Consider the following 24903-nt stretch of genomic DNA (forward strand, 5'->3'; position numbering starts at 1 on the left):
CTAGAACACTATAAACAACAACAGGTCAATACATATAACTACAGATCACAATGGATCGTGTAAGATTCCTATGGATCTTGACAGATCCCAATACATCATTATAGATCACTATCGGTCACACTATGGTAGATCGCTGCAGATCACACAGTACAGTATAACTATAGATCAATACAGGTAACAATACATCACCATAGATCTATATAGATTACACTAGATCACTTCAATAGATCAGTGTTTACATTATTCCTCTCAGATGAAGCAAACAGGATATTTTCCCAGGAAAACGTGGACCACAAGGTCTTAATTCTAGACTCTAGAGTGGCCATTTTGCAGAGCTAACGGTCTGGGTTATATCCCAGTCTCACTCACACACACACACACACACACACACACACACAGACAAACAAACACACACACACACACACACAAAACGTGAAAACGTGAGTTAGAGTTTATTGAGTGTGAAGCTGTTTGATCTCTCAGCCCCTTCCACCTCTGAACAATATGCACAACCAGCCGGAAATGTAAATAACAGCCAAAAACAGCCTCGTAAAACCGAACCCCACATAAGGGCATGACAATTTTATGTACAGAGCTCCATTTTTAATCATTGTGTTTGTTTGATCGACAGGAAATGATTTACTGGAGGAATCTCCTTACGAGCCCATGACTAGCCGTGCATCTGATATATTTCGATTGGCGCCCATCTATTCAGGTAGGATCGGCTGATATTATTCACTAAATTACATTACATTGCAGAGCCTTTTCTCTGATCCTGACTTTCAAACGATTATCAGGCGTTCTTGTTTTCTTGTTCACTGCTTTCCAACTTCCTTTTCTGTGACTGCATGCTGTGGAACTCTGCATGAGGATATATGGTTTGGACTGAAGTTTATTTCACGGGTACTTCATTACTAACGATGTGGAATACTGTGTGGAGTACGTGTGTCTTTGCGTCTTTGTGTGTGTGTGTGTGTGTGTGTGTGGCTTCTGATTTGGTTGCCGTTTACGATCGGCCTCTTGGTGGCAGTGGTGCTCTCTATTTCATAACCAAATGAGCTGAGCAGCAGATGGTGGAAAGCAGAAGGGTTCACTGAACCGAGTGAAGTCAAACGTTACGGGTTGCTCATCTCAAGTCGACTAAATGCTGTCCTTTAGTGCTGGAGTCAGATAGTTATGCGAGACGTAAAATATTCTTGGTGTTTTTAACGGCACGTCATCTGCGTTCTGTCAAACATAAGCTGTAGTTTTGAACACAGCAGACTACACAGTATATCATCCTCCATACCACCCTAACACACACATACACATGCAACACACTGCTAACATAGCAGCTATAATCTTTCCTTAAATGTTCTCTGGAAATGGATAAAATAAACGTAATACTACGCCATACTGTAATACGGTCTCATTTCGTGTCTACAATTCGTGTCTACGGTCTACAATTCATATAGTAACGTCTATGGACAATTAAAAAATGTCTAAATCGAATGATAAGCAGGTTATTAATGTGGATTTATTTAATGAAGAATTGACCTTTACTTTGAGGAGATTTACTTCGCTTATTTAAAATTTGTCTGCTGTCAGTGTTTTTTTTAAAGACACATTTTTTAAATAACTGATGGAATAACGTCACCGGATCGTTTCTTAAAGTTCCTTTTTTTTTTTTTTTTGAATGAAAATGTAAATCACTCTGAATTTAGATGAATAAAACATAAAAATAATTAAAATAAAGTGCGGCAATTGTGACTCCGCTTCATCACGCCAATGTTTTATTACTCATTCATTCATTTATTTTCTACCGCTTATCCGAACTATCTCGGGTCACGGGGAGCCTGTGCCTATCTCAGGCGTCATGGTGCATCAAGGCAGGATACACCCTGGACGGAGTGCCAACCCATCGCAGGGCACACACACACACTCTCATTCACTCACGCACTCACACACTATGGACAATTTTCGAGACGCCAATCAACCTACCATGCATGTCTTTGGACTGGGGGAGGAAACCGGAGTACCCGGAGGAAACCCCCGAGGCACGGGTAGAACATGCAAACTCCACACACACAAGGCGGAGGCTGGTATCAAACCCCCAACCCTGGAGGTGTGAGGCGAACGTGCTAACCACTAAGCCACCGTGCCCCCCATCTTTTATTACTTTTTAATTTTATTATTTTAATATTTTTTTCCTGTCAAGTCAACAGAATTCGCTTTTCCTTGATTAGATCAAGCGTCATTCATGTTCACACCAGTTTAAATCCAAAGCAAACCAGCAATTACTAAGCAGAAGCGCTTTTAGTTCCTGAACAAATTTTGGTTCATGACCTGTGCAAAACTTTCTCTCTCCTCCAAGTCAATGTGACTGAAATGAGAAAAAACTACAAACCTCAAAGAATCACGAGCTCCCCTTAGAGAACATGAGTCACAGAACAAAACACTATGTTAATTACAAATAGCACGCGCCTCACTACTTTTCCACGTTTGAATTTTCTCAGCATCCTTGAGAACAAAGACAGATTTACGGGGAAAAGGCCTGGAATGCGAGATCGCTCCTTATTCCCCTGTTGAAAAGCTATTGACTTTGATTGACAGCTGTGCTCTGAGGCTGTGATTCCTAACCTACAAAAGGAGTTTAACGTGTCAAGATGCCGCCGGAGACAGACACAATACGCTGGTGGAGTCTGGAGGGTTCAGGTCTCTGGCGTGTGCTGCCAATGCTCACGGCGCCTTCTCAGCAGACGGAGTTGGAAAGAAATTATGATTTGTTTGGATTTGGATTAGTTCTGTACAGGCATGGAGTTCCCATAAAATACCAAATATCCAAACAAAGTCAGAGCCCAGAAGCTTGACTCTTAGCTTGCTACTTAGAATTGTTTGTTGTTGTTAGCTCAATTCTCAAATCTGATTGGTCAGTGCTCGGAGCAGTAGCTCTGACGTCAGTATGTTTATATTATTTGTTATCGTTACAATAGTAACAGCTAACAGATGACCTGATGGATCTAAACACGCTTTCGGCTCGCTGTACACCAAGTTTAGTTGTCGATGTAGTAAAGTTTTCCGTGACGTTTTCCGTGACGTTTTTCCGCATTCATAGAAAGGAGTCTCCAGTGTTCAGTTTTAAAAGCTGGTTCAGTTTTAGACGGGGAGTCTGCAAAGTCATCGCTTTGTATTTGAGTTTGTTGACACAAATGTCTACAGGATAGACAAGTTAGCAACTTGGGGTTAATTCGTATTATGACGATCTTAGGGGGCCGTTCCACAACATTAAAAGTAAAAAAAGTACTCTAAATGAATAAATACAACAGATGTAGCACATGCAAACTGCAATGTTATATATCAGAAGAAATCACAGCACCACAGTTTTCCTCATAATGTTTAAGATTGTGGATAAGGTTCTGTTTTAATGACCAGAGGGTTACGAGGTCAATTCCCAGGACAGCCTCAGTTGGGTTTTTGAGAAAATCCTTTAACCTTCAATTACTTAGCTCTGTCCCGGGACTGGATTTCACCATAATTATAAGTCGGTCATTTCAGGATTGCGGTGGCTAAAAAATGCTTGATTTTTTTTTTCTGCTTTTTTAAAATTCTTTCAAATATTTTTGCAAAAAACTACCTGAAATTGCAAGCACAGGATTCATGGAGACACACATGAAATGACTTTCTTTAGGAGATCTGTACTCATGTTCCACACACATGAATTGAAGAAGCTGGATTTTAGCCCAAATCTGTGGAAAATCTGCATCATTTAAAATAAATAAATAAATAAATAAATAAATAAATAAATAAAGCAAGCTCCTCAGAGTTCTCCGGACAATCACAAAATCGTAAAATTCTGGAGGGACTGATTCTGATAACAGAATAATCAAACCCATTTTGAACGTGAAAAAAACGATCTGGAACTTTTTCTTTTTCTTTTTTTTTTTTTATAGCTTTTTAAACTGTATGCTTGCTGTAATTTGTATATCATATTATTTATATTTTTATTTGTTTGCTTGTTTGTTACCTCTTGCTTTTGTTTAATGTAGTTTGTTTAATGCAGTTTTGGTTAATGTAGTTTGTTTTGTGCTTAAAACAATGGCATCGGTCCTTATTTTCTATCCCATGATTTTTCCTCCTTTTTTTTGGCTTAATGGCAAGAGCTTTTTCTGGAAGGTGGCATTACATTATCCTTGTCTGTCATCTCTGTTCAAGAAAAAAATGTCAAGCCCTGAATATTGTGTTAGGAGTTTTCTTAATTTTGTGTTAAATTCTGAGATCGCAAAATTGCGACCATCCTGAAGTTATTGATGCATCACTTAATTGTAAATATCGTTGATGAGCAGTTAAAGGAATTAGACATGATACAATACACAAACATTACAATTCAATGATTAAAGAAATCTTTTAGAAATGGAGCTAAGTTTCGTGAGCACTCTGAGCAGTCGAGAGTTTCGGGTGCATGTTTAATCTGTGATGGACGAGTGATCGCAATATCGATGCGGTTTCCGCTCAATTAAATACTTTATCAGACGTCTCCTATCTTCTCCAGACCAGAGAAGGAGTGGCACTAAAATAAAACAGCTCCTGGATAAAAGGTCATGTGTGCTGGAAGAAGGATGGAGTAGTGATGATCGAGAAATCTGGCACTCAGGCACTCGTAAACACACATGTACACAAATCTGCTTCCTAATGGGCTGAAAGGTAAAGTGAAGTAGTGCAATCAGAGGAAAGCTATATTTAGTTTTAAATCCGACAGATCACCCGGATATGAATCACCGGGTTGGGCCTGAGGTTAAGAGCAGAGAGTGAAAAAGCTTTCTGATGGAAAGCTAGTGAAATGCGGAGGGTAAAGGGACATTTAAGGAATACGGGATTACAGTAAATAAACAATAGAGATGCAACTGGAAAACACTGCAAAGTGTTTATACCTCAGTCCTTTATAGTGGTTTCATGGTACTGTGACATGGGAAGCTTCCTGTTCAATCACAGAGCCATATACTTTCAGATACACCAAAAGCTGATAAAAATGTAACAGCATAACAAGCTAAAAGGATTAAAAACAATGCTTTAGCAATAAGTGCGTGATTGTTGATACTGGAACTTTTTTATTGCGTTTTTTTGGAATGAATCTCTAGCGTCAGCACTTTTCAAAGAAGTTTTCAGGACAGAGGAGTTTACGCTTGGTGAGCGAATGGAGTTTATAGGAAACGTTATGATGTAAGCGATAACAGGAGCTGGTTAGCGTTTTTTTTTTCTGACACAAAATCTTAGTCATTTCTTTTTAAGAAAAAACATACTTAATAAATAAATTAATATATAAATAAATAAAATAAACACTTGTTAGGTTTTGAAACGTTCCTCGACCTCAGAAACAATTTCCTAACTATTGTCAAGCTCTGATCCACTTCTAAGTCAAACAGAACCCTTTTTGTACATTTCTCTCTCTCTCTCTCGCTCTCTCTCTCTATCTCTCTCTATCATGAGGTAAGAGTTAACTCTGTATTACTGGCACACCATTAGCTTTAGAGAGCAAAAGAGCTCAATCACACAGTACACAACTCCCTCTCACATTACCTCTCCATCAAGCGCGCACACACACACACACACACACACACACACACATACACTCTCCATGGTCCCCCCACACATGCCTATTTCAATCACGCGCTCCTCCAAACTCGGCCAACTGGAAAAGCCTAGGCATCGCAGGCGGCTGCTCAGTCATGAAACAATCCACGATCCAGCCATTAAAAAGCACAAAAAAACAAGCAAAAAGCCTAATTCAGTTTGTCTGAAAATGTACACTTCAGAAAACAATGAAATCCATTGTCAGGAAATGCACAGCGTCGAGTTATTGAGTTTGCGGATAGATTCATCTTTACCGTCAGCTGCTTGTCATTTACAGCTTACGAGGTCTTTGAGGAAAAATGGGAGCAGCAAGAGAATGTGACACAAAGGATAATAGGCAGTGTGCTGAGTTGGTTGGATTGAAATTGCTTAAATTACTGGGTAGAGCTCGAAAAAAGAACGCGGACATCACATAATCTGTAGAAGCAACTATGAATAAAGATGAGTCGGTTCCCTGGGAGATTCTCCAGAGAAGATTTTCTTTTATTCTTATCAACATCATCATCATCATCATCATCATCATCATCATCATCATCATCACTATTCTAGCAAAGATCCATCAAACCAAAATACAAAAAAAAATCACATCATTCTGTCAAAGCTTTTCGAAATAATAAACCTATCGGTACTTTTACCGTAAAAGTACTTTTTACAGTCATTTCTCAATCTTATTCTGTAATAAAAAAACATTCTGTGGTAACTTTATAAACAGCTGAATATTACGACGTTTGATTCTTGCTATAAAAAATACAAAAAAAAATCTATTCTTTGTTCTATAATTATTTGTTCTTTCTGGAGAAGAATGGAAACAGGAAAGCTAAATACTGTAAGTTTGACAAAAGTTTGTTTCAAGGCACAAAAACACCTTCCAGAATCACTATTTGCATTAGCATTAGCATATAATTGGAGCTAGTCATGGCTGTCGATCTAGGACTGAAATATCGAAGCATAAACAGACCCTGAGGTAGGAAAGTAACTATCTAATATTTTTTTCTGAAGAAAATTATTAGCAAAGGTTTATTGATTAAAAATCAGCTCAGGAATATGAGCTAGTTAATTATTGTTATGAGTATTAGCTCTAGCTGCTAAGAGGCAGCACAGATTTGAAAGAAGAGTTTAAAATCTAAAATGTACACTAACTATATCACATGTTTACACAGTTTCTTTCATTTTTAGCCACTTTTTTTGTCATAATATAGTTATATATTATATATATATATAGAAATCTTTTTAGTTGTGTATGTGTTTCTTTGTGATGTTGTAATTCCTATTAAATTTTACCTCAGAAAAACAGATAGGTGGTTTGAAATGATATGTTCTATATAATATTTATATAGAAAAAAGGCATCATCATTGGTATAAGAAGGTTTGAAGAACTTTTTAGAACAGCAGCTCTGGCAGTAGCCACAGCCGCAAATTTGTATTTGTGCGCTAATTGTAGCATGTTATTGCTTACGTGTTATATACTGGAAGTTTCTGTGTAACAATGAAGAGGTAACGCTAGAGGTTTTTCATCATGGGTAAAAAATTCAACAGAGAAATTTGCGGTTTTTTTTTAATAGCTTGAAAAATATTAAAAAGAGAAAGAAAAAGGAGAAGCTGGTGAAGGAGGTTCTAGCTGTTGTAACACAAGTGATAGCTGGCTTCATATGCAGCGGTAAATATAACTCTAAATGGATAAAATGTATTAAAAAAATTTTATAAAAGCACATTGCTGAGGTACAGAAGGAACAAAAAAGCTGTTTATAATAATTTTGGATGCCAACAGTTAATGTGCTATATCCCAATCACCATGTGATTTATCCCTTACAACATTTCTGATATGTTGCCGTATTTTGCGTACGTGCGTATACTGTATGTGTGTTGAAGTACAGCGTTTCAAAGGGAGCTTCGACTTTTCTGTCACTGTTTTTGTGAACGGTGTCAACCTCAGGGTGGGAAAGTGTGCAGGAAAACATCTGTAGTGGCAGGCTTCCAGATGAAACAAATGGCTCTGAAGCACATCCTGATTCGTGACGCGGTGCTAAGAGGCTGTCGGGAAGCCACGCAAAGCAGAGCGCACTATCACCTCCAGACTCTCAACAGGTTTTTTTTCTCTTCATGTTAAGAGAAATAAAAATACTGTTTTGCTGATTTTTACTGTAGCATATACTGTAGGACCTGTAAAGGATTGTCGTTGTGAGATTATTCCTAATTTATATGGATTTATAACATTCAAACAAGCATCAGTTAACACCTTCACACCTCAACATCCATCCGTTCGTCCATGCTAATGCTAAACCTGCTTTGCTTAGTAAGACTGGCGACGGATGAAAACAACTTAAAGTGTTTTAGCTTGTAACTTGTCTTGTGCCATGTGGTACATTCTTCAATACTCAGAAAGTGCGTCAAAAAATTTAGGCAAAAATATCCGTAGCATGCAGCACAAACGAGATAAAACTTTACATACTTAATTTTGAAGTAAATGACTGTGTTGAGCATTCAAGTCTTTCTCTGTCCCGTCATCCTTTTCTTTTAGTATTGATAAGATGGATTGATAATTAGCTATAGAGGCTCTTAGTTTCAAGAGAAAAAAGTTTCAGCTTTGCTGTTGATTCATGACTTGCATCAGCAGTTCCGATAAGACGCTGTTTGGAAGTCTTTTGCCAACCGGCTCGCCCTTTTAACTGAATCTTTTTTCTTTCACTTCCACAATAGCAGCTCAGTGTAGCATGGTGCTAGCCTGGGGAAGTGTCAGTCATTTTAGCACAAAGCCCTTTTGTGTTGTATACTCCTACAGACTGCTTATCCCATTAGCCCTGTTAGCTGACCAGAGGGGTGCTAGAGAAGCTATCGTTTTCCAGCTCCTTTCTCTCCATTTCTGGCTTTTTTGTTCTTGTAAATGCACTGCTGTCCTCCTGGAGCTGGCTGCAGCTCGGAGAGAAATCTCCTGCGATAGCAAATCAATAAAGCGGCATGTTAAAATAGAAACTCCAGTCTGTGCGTACAAGAAATTATCGATTTTAGCCTCTCACTATTTCTGCACTCACTCTTTCTTTCAGTATCTCTCTCTCTCTCTCTCTCTCTCTCTCCTGAAGCTCTTCTGTTTAAAGTGGATCAAAGGATTATCCTTCTGTTGCTAATGCTCAGGTATAGTGTTGCATCATCAAGCACAATGTGTTCGAATCAGAGGGGAAATGTCGGTTGTACTGAGTCTTTAAAGAGAAAAAAAATCCAGTGTGGGGAAAGGGAAATGGAGCGCTGGGTCACACGTCATTAGGTTAGGAAAGCAGTTCGACACTATTCACGCAGAGCTTGTTATCAGCTTCGCGCTATTGATGGAGTGCGCAGGACATTTACGGCCGCCATGGAGCATTTAGGCGCTCCTCGAGGGATGTTAACACAGCATAGTGCGGTGTTAATGAGGCCTTACGCAACATTAAAACTCATCCTTTAGCTTTTAAACCTGCGGCTTCCCATGGCTCCCCATACACCATCTGGATGACTGGCGCTTGGAGGTCAGACGATCGCTAGCAGACTAGCAGGGCACAGAGACAAAGCTCTTTGATGGGACATGTGGCAAGTTAAGGAGTGTGAAGGAGTAAGTGGGAGTCGGATACACATTGACCTTGACCAGCAGCCTCAGCAGGCCACATACTGGGATGAAAGTGGAAAATGATGAGGCATAGAAATCGCACAGACACTCTGTACAAATCTGGACACAGATGTTTGATTTGTGAGTTTCTTTTGTTTTTACCAAAGAAGAGACATTTTGCTGACTGACCAGCCACCCAGTTTGGTATACACTAAACTGGACAGTTTGACAGATTGAAAGCACATGCCTCAGAATCCTGTTGTTGGCTAACTTTTCTGCTGTGTACACATCATTCTACATGTTAAGAATTCTGAGATGTTTTTCTGCTCACCAGGTTTTAAACTGTGTTTATTCAAGTTACCTCAGTTACCTTCCGGTTAGCTAAAATCCTTTTGGTTATTCTCCTCTCCATTGAGCATTTCCACACACACAACGTTCCACTCGCTGGATGTTGTGTAACCTCTAGAGAATGTTGTGCATTAAAATCCCAGGAGATCATCAGTACACAAACCAGGTACAGAGAACCATGCCATGGTCAAAGTCACCTTCTTCCCCATTCTGATGTTTGATGTGAAGGCTAAATAACAAACTACAAACATTCATTTACATATTTACGCAATTTGGCAGACACCTTTAACCAGAGCGATTACACACATCTTATTTATACAACCGAGCAGTTGAGGGTTAAGGGGGCGTGCTCAAGGACCCCAGTGGTAACACCTTGGCAGAATTGGGGTTTGAAATGACTGGATAATTGTATGACCACACAGGTGTACAGGTGTTCTAATTAAAATGGCCGGAGCATGAATATGTCAAATTATAACGTAGCCCAGTTTGAGATCCTATATCTGGCGCCCAAGTGTTTTTTCCGGCAAAAAAAAGAAAAAAAAAGCCAAATTACCATTTGTTCAAAAGTTTGGTGCAAAACAAAAGTGTTCATCCTGCAGTTTGCTAAAGTTTGCGTTATTGCCATGCCCCGCTCCTCTTCATCATTTATTCATGCCACTTTATTACCGTTCTTCGGAGTGAAAAGCCAAGCCGAGCCTCAGAGTGATAGAGCAATTTCCTCTTGATTACAATGCCATCGAACACTCGTTGATTTGGAAAAGCTATCATTTGCATGTGGCTGTGTGTGCACCAACCACATGCTGTAAAGCTCCTGAAAGCTTTTTTCTCAAACGCCGTTTCTCGCTTCATTTCTTCTGGTCCACTCGTGGCGTTTCGCTAAGCTTTCACACCGATCCAATCGGTGCTTGGTATTGCGCTTCCGTTTCAGTCTCTATAGCCTTTAAGAAAACGAGGTGTTAACATCGTTTTGCGGTTTTTGAGCATTCCCTTTGCTCCGCACAGCACTCTTCCAGCTGTGGTATGCTAACACTATGGTGTGCGCAGATGTGTCCCGTGCTGTCTCGGGTTCTGGCATCGACTTCACGCTGCTTGAAAAATCATTTAGCCCAAGCTGACCAGCCCACAGTTCTCATGAGGGCTTTTTGATTGGATTCAGAGAAAAGGGAGAGATTTATCATGCTTAATAGACACTGGTGACAGCTGGAGTCAGCAGGGGCTTTGGCTCTCGTGCCAGACGAAACCTCAGTCAATCACCACCAATGCATGCCAATTTACACAATTATCCAGGGCAACACGTGCTATTCTGCGTGCCAGTCGGAATGCATAAATAGGCTACTACAGTATACACCGTCTTGTCCTTCAAAGCAAGCGCTTTATCAAGCAGAAATTCGACTTCGCACAAACATCCGGCTCGACTTTTGTATTTGTATTTGATGTCAAATGAAGCAGTATGAAAAGGTTAAAGCTGCAGATCAACACCTCAATATCAATACACGTCCACTTTATTAGAGACGCCCGGACAACTCGCTCATTTATCCCATAGGGAGGTTTGAGTCGATGTTGTGAAGACCAGTTGATGTTTTTCACCAACCTTTATACAACCTTTAACTGCAATAAATGACATCGTAACAAGTTGTATCCTGAATCTAATCAGATGTATCTAGAGTTAAACCAAATGTGTGACTAGTAATCCTTTCTAGACATGTTTTACTATTTCCCATCTTCTTCTAAAATGAGATAATCCTTGATTGGTGCCACAGCAGGGAAATTACACTATACTATTCACCGATAGTTTTAGAAATGAATGAATACTGTAACTCCAGCCAAAGTATCTGCTCACAGATCAAGTCCAGAGGCTTAGTGTCCTGACATTGGGGTTATTCTATAAGATGAAAAAGTAGATAAATCTGACTATATTCAAGATATTTGAACTTGCTATGATTTTGTTTGTTTTTGTATTTTAAACAGAGTTTATTCTCAGATTAGATTCAGATTTCTTGGCTGACAGGCGTGAAACCTGACATGCTCTACCGTTCTTCTATCCTATCTGCCTCAAGGCTCGACGTTGTTATTGTATGTTCTGAGATGCCTTACGGCTCAGTACGGATGTAGAGTGGTTATTTGATATACTGGAGCTTCTCGGTGAGCTCCAAGAGGTCAGACCATTATCCTCTGACACCGTTGTCATCTGTGTATCTTATGTGCTTCGATAGTCTTCCAGTGAAAATGGACTTTCAATCAGTATAAAATTGAATGATTGTAAGTCTGATATAAAATGAGTCAGGACTGGTGTGGTTTTCCTCTGTTGGGTAACACTGAAGTAGTATGTGGTAGCTCAGTGTTTAAGGTGTTGGACTACTGATCGGAAGGTCACGGGTTTGAATCCCAGGTCCACCGAGTTGCCACTGCAGTAGTGTTAATTTCATCACCTATTTTTAATTTAGTCTTAGTCTTGTGCCAAATGTCCTTGTTAGTTTTAGTCATATTTAGTCATTCACATATCTTTTTTTGTTAGTCACGTTTTAGTCAACTAAAAGTCTCGTCATTTTAGTCTAGTTTTAGTCAAAAGAAAACTCAAGGTATCTTAGTCAAGTTTTAGTCGACTAAAAGTATTTTAATTTTAGTCTAGTTTTAGTCAAAAAATTGTAGTCTTTTTTTAAAATAACACATTATTACTGAGATTATTATTGATAAACATTTCAGTAAAAAAGTGTTTCACATATGTTTCACTCGAACTTCACTGCGCATCACATTTTTTACTTTATTGATACTGTTTTTAATCGTAATGCAAAGGCCGGTCATCGGGACATAAGCTGTCATGTACAATAAAAGAGCCTGTGCAGCGACAGGAAATATAATTTAACACAAAAAGCCTGACTAGACCAGGGGTGGACTTGCGCTCAGGATTTTTTATTTATTTATTTGAGCGGCGTGTGGAGGAATTCTTTCTACGCACACACTAAACAGTGCGAAGCCGCGAACTCGTTCTGAATATTTTAAAGGCGTAACAGCTGATGAAAAAGCAGCGACAATTGTAGACGAAAATGAAGAGAGATTTTATCTTAGTTTTTATTTTATACAAAACATTTTCGTCTCGCCTTTTTTCGTCAACAATAATGCATGTTAATTGTTGCGGTGAGGCAAAGGCGAGCGAGGATCCAAATGCAGTTACAATCTTTTATTAATCCAAAACAAGAAACAGGCAAACAGACAGGCAGGCAAGACAAGGCAGAACACTGAGCAGACAGGAAACAGGAACATAGACACAAACATCCAACAACGACCAACACCAGGGAAGTGAACAAACAGGGTAGATATAACAAACAGGAACCAATCACCAAGCAAAGAGTCAGTGACTAAGACGATACACCTGGGGGGGAGATAGAGTGCAATTAGTGTCCATGGTAACAAATGAGTGGGCGGAGCAAACAATTAACAGCAAGGCAGACAGCAGACAGAAACAGGGCAAAACACAGACAGACTCATTACATTAATTTAGTCTTAGTCAGCGTTTTTGAACAGTGGTGCAGTCTCGTCATCGTCTCGTCTTAGTCATGAAAAAAAAGGTTTCGTCTCGTCTCGTCTGAGAGACACGATCAAGACACCAACAGTGATGGTGTTGCAGAGGTGATGGTGGCTACATTATTGCTTATCTTGCATTATCAATCAGCGACACTGGTGTATATGGTACAGTACATGAAGGTCTTACAGTACATTCATTTTGTCATTCTGGTATAGACGTCCCATCACGCCATTGACGTCTTCACATCTTCACCCTAGAGATGTGTAGTGTTCATTTCTGTGTAATGCTCAAACTTGTATAACTTTCCCAAACAACATACAATATACTGTAACATTGCTACTGTATATCTTCATCAGTGTTTTTTTCCCCTCTGTATAAACTTTAAACCAACCAAGCCATTATAAATGTATCATCCAGCAGAATGTCAGACGTATCTTTTGGTGCATTTTCTGATACATTAATGCATCATTCTCCGTTCCTGTAGGAAAAATTTAAGCATTTTTGCACTCCGTTGAGAGAGAGAGAGAGAGAGAGAGAGAGAGAGAGAGACAGAGAGAGAGAGGCAGATTGAGACTGACATTGAACTTCTGCTTAAGATAATGTTAGCTGAATCGATGATGCGATGATCGATACGACAAGACGCTAAAAAAAATAATCTAGTGATTGCAAGAAGGCTGAATGATTGACAGCAGACTTGTGTTTCTGTAGTAGAGAGAGAGAGAGAATCGATAGCGCTGAATTTCTCATACAAATTAGCATTTCCTAGCTGACTAGAAAGAAAACTCGGGGAGATTTTTTTTGCATGACTGTCGCGACTATTACTTTATTACCTTCACGATTCTCCATACAGTTTCTAAGACGGTTGTTTTCATACTCGTAGTTTTCGTAGTTTAATAACAAGCAAATTCGTCACGTGTGCTAAAGATGTAGACGGAAATGTTTCCTGTGGATTTAAGGAGATGTTCGTGGAAGGAGTCTCCAGTGTCTCAGCGTCAGTAAGTGAGATCTTATAGGTAAATTGGTACAGTTTTGGTAAAAGCTTTGGTTTCCTCTGACTACAGACTGACGGACAGACTTAAGCCGCGTTCACACTGCAAGTCTTAACGCTCAATTCGGATATTTTGCTCAGATCTGATTTTTTTTGTTTGGCTGTTCACATTACCTTTTAAAATGTGGCCTATATCAGATACCAGTGTGAACTGTTTGCTGTTTTGAACTGACCCGCATGCGCAAACGAACAATAACAATGAAGTCACACGCAGCACGCCGTTGCGCTAAAGTTGGCGAGGTTATGGAGGAAGTAAACATTTTCGCTTTTCTTTCTAAATGTTTGTGTAATGGCAGCACAGAGACGCAGTGTTTTGAAAATTTTCGGACGTCGAGGGCAACTTTTGATTATTTGATCCATTTTGTAGGCGTAGTCACGTTTGTGTGCGTACTCGCTGGCGCATAATTGTGACGAATGTCGATGTAGATTGACGCAAAAGTCGCATCAAATCCGCCTCGGTTGTTCACACTGCGGCCACATTGGAAAAAATCAGATTTGGGTCTGATTCAGGACCACATATGGAAGTGGTCTGAATCTGATTTGAAAAAATCAGATCTGGGCTAGATTTGAGTGTTCACACTACTCCTGAAGAAGTCTGACCTGGTCACTTGACCCCAAAAAAATCAGATTTGGGTCACTTTTACCTGCAGTGTGAACGTGGCCTTATTGACCCTGTCTGGAGATCGGCCGATGCTTACGCTGGTGTATTTGAGGAACAATCCTCAAAAGCCCATTAATCTAATGAGAAATCATCACCTACTGTGCAGTCCTCCACTAAAGCAGCACTTATACAAAATATTGAGCGATCGATGTCTTCCAGGCACGTGTCTGTGTTTATGCATGAACTCCGTTGCTATTGGCGCTCAGCTTTTTGTTTTTCTCAAACACAAACCGGACGAATCCATCCTCTAGGAATCTTTTTCCCAGACACGCATGCTGTTTGATAGAGTTTCACTCGTTCTTGTGTTCAGATCAAGCTGAGAATATCTGCGGCGTCCCGTCGACACGCCCGTGTAGTCGGTGCAAACGTGTTCATCCGCTCTATGTGTTGTTTCCATGGCGACTTCTGATCGACAGGAATCTGGGGGACTGGGGCAGAATTCTCACAGCAAGATAATGCAATATTATTATTATTATTGTCATCATTATACCACAGCTCTCTTAAATTCTTGATTCTGATTGGTCGGATGGTATTGGTATCTATTTTCGTAATTCGATTAGGTTCGAACACCTTGTGGTTTCTATGGTAACAATCGAAATGGCGAAGGCTCAACAAATAAGAAACGATGCTGTTTTTTATTGATGCTGGTGATACGTTGGAAGTTTTCGGGAAGGAGGTGAAAGGAGTCTCCAGTGATCACAACATCACAAACACCTCCATGTAACCGGTTGCCGTAGTAATGGACATGCTCACTTCTAGTCATGAGTTTCTTCACTATCTCAGTAACATGACCAGCTATGACTTTTTCCATCTCGTTCAATTTAGAAAATCGTGTTTTATGGATGTTTATGGTCTAATAGTGGATAAAAATTTGACACGAGATGCATTCAGGCCAATGAGGATGGAGGTCATGGTGCACCGTCACACCAGTGTATTCCCACATCTAATAACCTCTGATTGTTTTTTTTTTTAATTCTTTTTTTTGCATGTGTGAAGCATGTTTCTTTTCACTGTATCTGTCCAACATCTAAAACCGATCTGTCCAGCATCTAAACCGACGATCTCAGGTCGTCTGAATGATCTTAGCTGCCGTGAATATATTTCTGTTTTTTTTCCTATTCTTATGATACAAAGTGCATTATTTTAGTGAATGTACATGAGTGAGAGTGAGATTCTGCTGATCTTTAGAGTACGGTGCAATAGTTTGAGCCCCTTGCTAAAAAAAAAAAAAAAAACTCGATAATTTATAATTAATAAATATTTTTTTATATTATAGTTTTTTATTCTAGTTAATAATTATGTTATTATTTATAAATGGAAAAAATAGAGAATAGCTAAGAATTCAGATAGTAGACGAACCATGGCGTTTGGTGCCTGGTGTGTCTTAAGCCCTATTCGGACGGGATTAGTTTTACGTGGGGACGTGGGGGTAAAGTAATTATTACCAGAGCTTCTCTGTGATTTTAGTCCCGTCCGAATGTGCCATCTCGGTAATCATTACGGACGATGTCAGTAAAGATTACGGCAACTTTTACCTTCTGTAAAAAGGTCCGGAAAAATGACCTCAGGTAATACTAATCCCGTCCAAATAGACCCGCTGTAAATATGTACGGTAAAATTCCGTCATTTCCTGTTTAAAAGTAGTTTTTGGCGCGTTTTGCAAGCATGGAGGCGCCATGTTGTCTGTTTGCGCACGTGATAACAGGAAGCAACGTCATACACACATGACGACAAGGAGGTTACTGTGGTGTGTAAAGTGAGTTACCCCTCTCACTTCTGCTATTTTTACTGAGATGTCCTGTCCCGTGCGAATTGGCCAATTTATATTACAGACGTCCTGAGGTAAAATTGCATTAGTCCACGTCCCCACGTAAAACTAATCCCGTCCGAATAGGGCTTTAGTGTTTAGTTTTGCACTGAATCCATTGAATCCAAACATAAATCCGTTCACAGCTTGCGTCTGTTGTTAAAAGCAGTTAGAGCTGAAGTAAAGTGATGATTTGAGTGCTAATAACTTAGATCGAATAAGATTAACGAAGCAAACACTGAGTGCCGAATAAGTCTTGGCTAATCGATTTTCAGTATTATCTTTTGTTTCTTTTTATTTCGAGAAAAATATCCTAACACGGTGTTTTAATTAAGTCTCTGTTCAGCATTCTCACCAGATTTTGTGAAATCGTGTTATATGAATCAATTTGAACAGAATTTCGTATAAATGATAATAAAATCTAAATCTAGCGAGTCTTGTTTGCAGAGGGAGACACCAACAGCAGCCACCGGAGCGCTCCAGTCACCGTGAGCCCGGCCCAAAACCCCGGTAGAAACAAGAGATCAAATCCGGCTTGGGAAGTTCTGGGTAAATAACCCAATACTGCATGCTGAATTGGGAGACAAACTTGTATGTGTGTGTTTGTTTGTGTGTGTGTGTGTGTGTGTGTGAGAAAAAAGAGAGAGAGAGAAAGATAGAGAGAAAAGAAGGCAGTATAAGTCTGAGTGCTCTAAGGTCATATATCATATAAAGACTTTGGAGTCTAGTGACGTGCCTTTGAAGCGACGATCCCTCGGAAAAGTGAAGGTGTGTGTTACAGGGCTGAGAGACTGTAAGTCAACATGTCAGTCAAAACCAGTGCGAGAACAACAAAAAAAAAGTTTACTTTTTGTTATTGTAAGTAATAGTGATGTAAACCTGCTTGGTTGCCATGGTTACACTTGTGCTGACCAGCAGAAATACAGAGTTTCGATACAAACGTCCCGGCGTCTAATATACGAGTAGCGTACAGTACAGTATGTGTCTAAGGGATCAAACACACACGCGGCATCATTAGAGGAAAATAATCAGCGATGACGAGAACGTTACTGAGGTAAGCAAGCAATTCTTTTACATTCTCAACATTGGTTTTTTATCCATATAGAGTTACATTTAATGGCACCTCATTAAAGGTTTTATTATTAATGTTATTTCAGGGTTTGAAATGAAAATATGAGGACAACTTGTCCAAATTTAGGTCTCAAACCATACACTTCTCTCTCTCTCTCTCTCTCTCTCTCTCTCTCTCTCTCTCTCTCTCTCTCTGTCTCTCTCTCTCTCTCTCTGTCTGTTTCTCTGTCTCTCTGTCTCTCGCTCTGTCTCTCTCTCTCTCTCTCTCTCTCTCTCTGTCTCTCTCTCTCTCTCTCTCTCTCTCTCTGTTTCTCTATCTCTCTCTGTCTCTCTCTCTCTTTCTGTCTCTGTTTCTCTCTCTCTCTCTCTCTTTCTCTCTCCCTCTCTCCGTTTCTCTCTCTCTCTTTGTCTCTCTCTCTCTCTCTCTCTCTCTCTCTGTTTCTCCCTCTCTCTCTCTCTCTCTCTCTCTCTCTCTCTCTCTCTCTCTCTCTCTCTCTCTCTCTCTCTCTCTCTCTCTGTTTCTCTCTCTCTCTCTCTGTTTCTCTCTCTCTCTGTCTCTCTCTTTCTCTCTCTCTCTCTCTCTCTCTCTCTCTCTGTGTGTGCTATGGCTGTAGGCAAGATTACATCACTGTAGCTCTGATTCACTGTAACTGTGTGAAGCTCTACGCCACTGGCGCTGTCTGACCCCGGCGCCCTGATCGCACCGAAGTACTGCTTACTTTTCCATCGAGTAAATAAAACCAAACCTGTCATCCGTTATCATGATCCATCTTTCACATACGTTCCACAACACCGTACATGTGGAACTGTATACGGATGAATGACGTATGATAAAATAGTTCGTCGTTCAAAGTCCGTAATCGTACGGTATCAATTTTACTTGTATCGAGGCTCTAACACCACGAATGCCTGAGCTCGTGTTTACTTGGGAAGGACGTTCGATAAAGATCAGCTCAAAAATCAGAGAAAAAAAAACAACAAAAAAAACAGGTGAAAAAATTGACGTGGAATATGGAGTGCAGATGAAAGCGCCAGCGCTTTGCCTTTCTTCATTGAAGCCTGTACTTACAGAGCATGAATAATTCATGGCTTTTAGCACAGTGTGAGCCTCATGATGGAAGTGGAACCATTTTGTGTTTGCCCCGCTCAACGTGGGCCTTTTGTTCACGTGTCGAACAACCTTTTTACAAGATGTAAAGCTCACAAGAAACATATTGCTGCTTTGTACTATGTTCTGTTAAACAGTAGACAAAAGGAAATAAAAGAAATTATTAATTGTTCCTGGACATGAGATTAACCTCTTAAAGATGCAGGAGTAAAGTATTCAGTATTGGCTAGGATCGCTGTGATTGACAGGGCAGATCATATAGGCCACACCTCCTACAGAGTAAGACTGAGAATGGTTCCAACCTTAATCTTGGGTTAGAATTTCTGTCTTCTGTCTTCTATTTAATATGCACCAAATTAAACAGAGACCTCTAATCAGCTCCTCACATCCATTACAAACCCAAACTGTCCCCTAAAGTGAGAACGGTTGTTGAATTTAAGGTGGAAATCTCGGCCTCAAGCCGCCCGATAACGTTGAGTTCACAGCGAGAAAGAAGTGAATGCGGTAATTGTCCTGAAACAGCTGAACCGGCAATGATGAAATCTCATGGATATAAATGTAATGAGCTCAAACACGCAGCATATATTTTAAACTCGAGATTTCTGCAAATTAGCGCCAAATGGTTCTCCATTAAAATGAACTCAGAGAGCACTGCATTTCTTAATGGGGTTACTCAAGGGTTCTCAGGGTGGGTAAGGGTTCAAGCTTGTAGACGGAGAGCCTCTTGGAAAGGCTTCTGAAAAGAAAACCTTCTGAAGAGTTCCAGAAAATCTCAGAACCTGATTACAGAACCTACATATGACCTATATATATATATATATAAAAATTTTTTTACTGGTATGTCAAAAGTTCTGGAAGCTTCTTCTACAAGTTGAGCTCACAAAGGCTTCGACCATCAACTCCAGACACTCTCTGTCACTCACTCATTTTCTACCGCTTATCCGAACTACCTCGGGTCACGGGGAGCCTGTGCCTATCTCAGGCGTCATCGGGCATCAAGGCAGGATACACCCTGGACGGAGTGCCAACCCATCGCAGGGCACACACACACACACACACACTCATTCACTCACACAATCACACACTACGGACAATTTTCCAGAGATGCCAATCAACCTACCATGCATGTCTTTGGACCGGGGGAGGAAACCGGAGTACCCGTAGGAAACCCCCGAGGCACGGGGAGAACATGCAAACTCCACACACACAAGGCAGAGGCGGGAATCGAACCCCCAACCCTGGAGGTGTGAGGCGAACGTGCTAACCACTAAGCCACCGTGCCCCCCACCCACCAGTTCATTTCAATGTACACTTTGGAGTTGTTCAGAATCTGTGACACTCAGCATTCTTAGCCCGAGACTCCAGACTCGGAGGTGTAAATATATAATATATGACAGACAGACAGACTCTTTTATATATTTTTGTAAATGAGCCCATAAAAACCTCACAGATCCAGTTTCCCAAAGACTTTTTTTTTTATCCCGGATTTCAATGTGACCTCAAACGGTATGGTTGTTCACGTAGGCTGAATCTCACCCAAGAGATTCGCTTCGACATCGTTTGCGTATAAACACATGTAGAACAGTCCTAGGATTTGTCCTTCATGCTGAAATCTCTCCATTGCACCTCTGCTTCTCTTTTTTTTGCGTTGTTTCTTCCCAACTGTTCGTTTGAACCTGAGACCCTGTTACCACAAACACTGCTTTGTTTCTCAAGTATCTATCTCTCGAACTTTTTATTTCTCTGCATCGTTCAGATCGACAGCATAGAGTCAAAAAAAAAAAAAAAAAAAAAAAAAGAGGCGTCTATGAATATTTAAAACTTCACCCTAGCATATTAGCATACAGCCCTCCAGACAGGCAAATACCCATCCCAGGCGCCCTAGATAATATTTGTATTTTTGGCAGCGGAACAGAAATTAAACTCGTAACATTAGCATAACAGACAGCAACGCGGCCCTGGTGTAAATAATCCAAGCTGGTTGTGAGAAGAGGGAGGAATTGTTTCTGCGCTTTTTCTCTCCTCCCGTTCTCTCGTGTGCTGTTGATGTAGTCACTGGCCATTTGCTTATAAAAGGATAAATGTGCCAATCGAGTCAGCGAGCCCGAGCCGTTCCGTTTACGCATGAATAATCAGCGCCACGCGACAGGTGACCGGGCAAGAAAAAGAAGACAGAGAGACCCTGAAATTGCATTCCGGTTTTAGAGCATTATCACGATCCAAGCTGGCATGGCGAGCATCCTGCAGGGCATTATGGGTAATGAGAGTGTTTTTGTTTGATTTGTTTGTTGCTCGAACCCGCCAAAGGTTTTTTCACCCATTAAATTAGCATCTAGCTTTAATTCAAAGGCCACCTGTTTACCTGGAACGTCGAGTCAAAAGGCTAGGAGGCGATTTCTGTCCTCACGCTAGTGTTTCGTTCTGGTTTAAGATCCGATGTTAGCGGTTTTCACAACTTGTCCCTCATTTATAATTCACACTGATTGACTGAAACACGAGGAGGCAGATGAGAGGATGAGTACGCCGGGAGGACGGCATGTCCCGGATGGCGGGGCTGTGTGTAACTCTATATTACAGCACTGGAGCTGGACGTGCTGCCTAACAATTGACGTGGAAGAAGACATTAATTAACATCTAGAGAAGGAGTCTCCGGTGTCAGAGCTTAGCTTTAATTTTACTGAAAAAAATAAAATAAAATAAATCAGTTTATAACGTTATTCGTCACGTTCCACAACATTATTGTAACTAAAAATGGATGAAAAATACTCTGTCTTGTAACTGCAAGTTGGATTCGTCTCACCTCCATCTTTTTCACCCAAAATCCACAGGGTTGCAAATTTTTTGCATTTGACCGGTAATGTAAAGGAAATATAATAATATACAGAAATGAAAACAACTAAACCTAAAACTAATCATCTAGTTTAATGAATCTGACGATTTTGTTGCTCCATTTGGAACCTCATTGGCTCTGTTTCCATTTAAAAACACAATTCTTTGTGTTATACGGTAAATTGTGGGTGCGTCTGTATGGCGGATACACACAAAAAAAACATCTTTAATCTTCAGTACTTTGTCTTGTGAGTATGAAAACATTTTATATGTGAGTAAATAACATTCATTCATTCATCTTCTACCGCTTATCTGAACTACCTCGGGTCACGGGGAGCCTGTGCCTGTATCTCAGGCATCATAGGGCATCAAGGCAGGATACACCCTGGACGGAGTGCCAACCCATCGCAGGGCACACACACACACACTCTCATTCACTCGCGCACTCACACACTACGGACAATTTTTCCAGAGATGCCAATCAACCTACCATGCATGTCTTTGGACCGGGGGAGGAAACCGGAGTACCCAGAGGAAACCCCCGAGGCACGGGGAGAATATGCAAACTCCACACACACAAGGCGGAGGTGGGAATCGAACCCCCAACCCTGGAGGTGTGAGGTGAACGTGCTAACCACTAAGCCACCGTGCCCCCTGAGTAAATAACAATTAAAAACAAAAAAAAACAAAAACATGAAATTAAGAAAGAAATAATTTAGAATCATGTTCAATAATAAAAGAAAAAAATACTAGAATTCCATGTGGTGCCAAAATTAATGGGAACAAATTGCGCATATGTGTCTGTATAGATCTCCCATAAAAAAACAAACAACAAAAAAAAACAAACACACACACAAAAGCTACACAAAGTATTTGAAGCTCAAACCAATAAAATCTTAAAATTTTGTAAAAAACAGAAGTCGACTAGTTCATGCCTGGCACTCAGCTCACACTGTGCACCATTTTCCAAAACCCTGTCAAGTGACGGACTAAACGGTCTGCATCAGAAATCTCAGCACGGAAGCTGATTGCCGTCGTTTTTTTTTTGTTTTTTTTTGGATGACTTTATTAACTCAGATACACCATAGTAAAGCTTCACACCTGTGTGTATGGTGTGAGTGTGTGTGTGTGTGTTTGTGTGTGTGTGTGTGTGTGTGTGTGTGTGTGTTGACTCTTTGGCACCCTGTAGGGAGGAGTTTATAAAAATGCCACTTCTTTTCGCTCGACTTATTCGCTTAATTTTTATTTCCCTCCTGAAGTGTAGTCAGTCATGGTAGAGGCTCCTGTATTACAGGCCAAATCCCCAGCCAGAGATTTTCCTCGCCTCTTAATTCACAGATTTACATGCAAAGCAACCCGGACGTTTTTTTCTTTTTTTTTTGCTCTTAAAGAAGGCAGCTGAGGCTGAAATGTAGCCAGAATGAATATAATCTGGGCTTTTCATGAAAAAAACCAAGGTTACGTTATTTAACGCATCTGTTCAGGTCAGGACTTAAATGCGATAACTGTCCAATCGACCAGCTGTTTAAATTGTATCGCTGTACTGGTCAAACATTTGTAGACAATCTGTTTGACTTTCCTCTATGTATTAGAAATATAAACGATATACACTCACTATCCACTTTATTAAGTACAACTGTCCGACTGCTCGTTAACGCAAATTTCTAATCAGCCAATCACATGGCAGCAACTCAATGCATTTAGGCATGTAGACATGGTCAAGACGATCTGCTGCAGTTCAAACCGAGCGTCAGAATGGGGAAGAAAGGTGATTTAAGTGACTTTGAACGTGGCATGCTTGTTGGTGCCAGACAGGCTGGTCTGAGTATTTCAGAAATTGCTGATCTACTGGGATTTTCATGCACAACCATCTCTAGGGTTTACAGAGAATGGTCCGAAAAAGAGAAAATATCCAGTGAGCGGCAGTTCTGTGGGTGCAAAAATGCCTTGTTGATGCCAGAGGTCAGAGGAGAATGGCCAGACTGATTCGAGCTGATAGAAAGGCAACAGTAACTCAAATAACCACTCGTTACAACCGAGGTATGTAGAAGAGCATCTCTGAACACACAACACGTCGAACCTTGAGGCGGATGGGCTACAGCAGCAGAAAACCACACCAGTACTAGTAAGGTGTACCTAATAAAGTGGCCGGTGAGTGTATGTTGATGTGACTCTCACTTCAATGCTGTTTAACTGAAATGGTGTGATGATGCGAAGTCAGTGTTACCGGCTCGATGCTGATTATTTTCTCGACACGTCACGTTTTTAAATGCCTTTAAGACAAATAAAAAAAAACTAAAATAAAAATGTATGCTGTTTAACTCTAAGTTTACAGCCTAAAGCAGTGGTCTTCACTATTTTTTTCATGTGAGCCACACTGATAGGACAAAGTCAATAGGAGAGCCACTTTCACCGCAAAGTATGCCAAGTTATTCAGTCTTAAATAGCTTATCTGCTTAAATACAATGTACAATATTGCAATACAATAATTACTTAAAAATCATTCTTTATTATGCATTATTTATTACCTCTTTTGTCACTGTCACATTGCTTTGTTGCTGTTCAATTTGAGCTCGGGATTGTTTGATAAGAAATCGATCCATTTTTTAGTCCGTGTGTGTACAGTAAACACAAGTTGTTAACTAGCATGAAACACAAACTAGCTTCTGGCAGGCCGCCAAAAACTGGCTATTGCGCAGAACCCAGTGAGTCAGTGACGAGTCAAATAATATATATAAATAAATATTATTATTTGTAATAGAGCACATTCGTTTTTCTATGCTTCCCTGATTGTTTTTAATGTTATTTAAATGAAAAATAAATTTTAACCACATGATCATATCATCGTATTATTTACTGCCATGCGAGCCGCATATTAAAGCTTGGCGAGCCGCAGGAGGCTCGCGAGCCACGCAATGAGTAACGCTGGCTTAAAGCATTTAAAATGTCCTACAAACACACTGAAGAATCTTGATTTAAAATAATCAAGAGCGACTTACAGTACATGTATCTAATTTATATAGCTGAGCAATTGAGTGTTAAGGGCCTTGCTCAGGGGCCAAGCAGTGGCAATTTGTGGTCCTGGGATTCAAAGGATCAGTAGTTCAACACCTTAACCACTAAGCAACCCTTTTCCTAATATATGATGGTTACGAAGCAGCCAACTGACCTCAATCATTTCTTGCCAAATTGAGGTGCTTTTAACTTCTCGACTTTTTACTACCACTCAAATCACTCAGATTTCTTTTTCGTTTATCGGAATTCTTTTCTCTTTCTTTCTTCTCATCAGTGTTTTTCAGCGAGTCTGTACCTGCCTTTTATTGACCA

The 24903-nt window shown here is 40.2% G+C and overlaps 1 protein-coding gene across 2 annotated transcripts in view; it reads left to right on the forward strand.

Moving 5' to 3' along the window:
* Positions 1-24903, forward strand: part of gfra1a (gdnf family receptor alpha 1a) — a 79496-nt gene that overhangs the window by 1920 nt on the left and 52673 nt on the right. Inside the window, exons 3-4 of one of the 2 annotated variants that reach the window (XM_060871735.1) lie at positions 632-715; positions 17016-17117. In XM_060871735.1, coding sequence (XP_060727718.1) covers positions 632-715; positions 17016-17117 — 186 coding nt within the window. The remainder of the gene's footprint in view (positions 1-631; positions 716-17015; positions 17118-24903) is intronic. The other variant, XM_060871736.1, reaches the window with a different exon arrangement.

This window comes from Tachysurus vachellii, chromosome 6 (genome assembly GCF_030014155.1).
Source record: "Tachysurus vachellii isolate PV-2020 chromosome 6, HZAU_Pvac_v1, whole genome shotgun sequence".
In the NCBI taxonomy this organism is placed as follows: domain Eukaryota; kingdom Metazoa; phylum Chordata; class Actinopteri; order Siluriformes; family Bagridae; genus Tachysurus; species Tachysurus vachellii.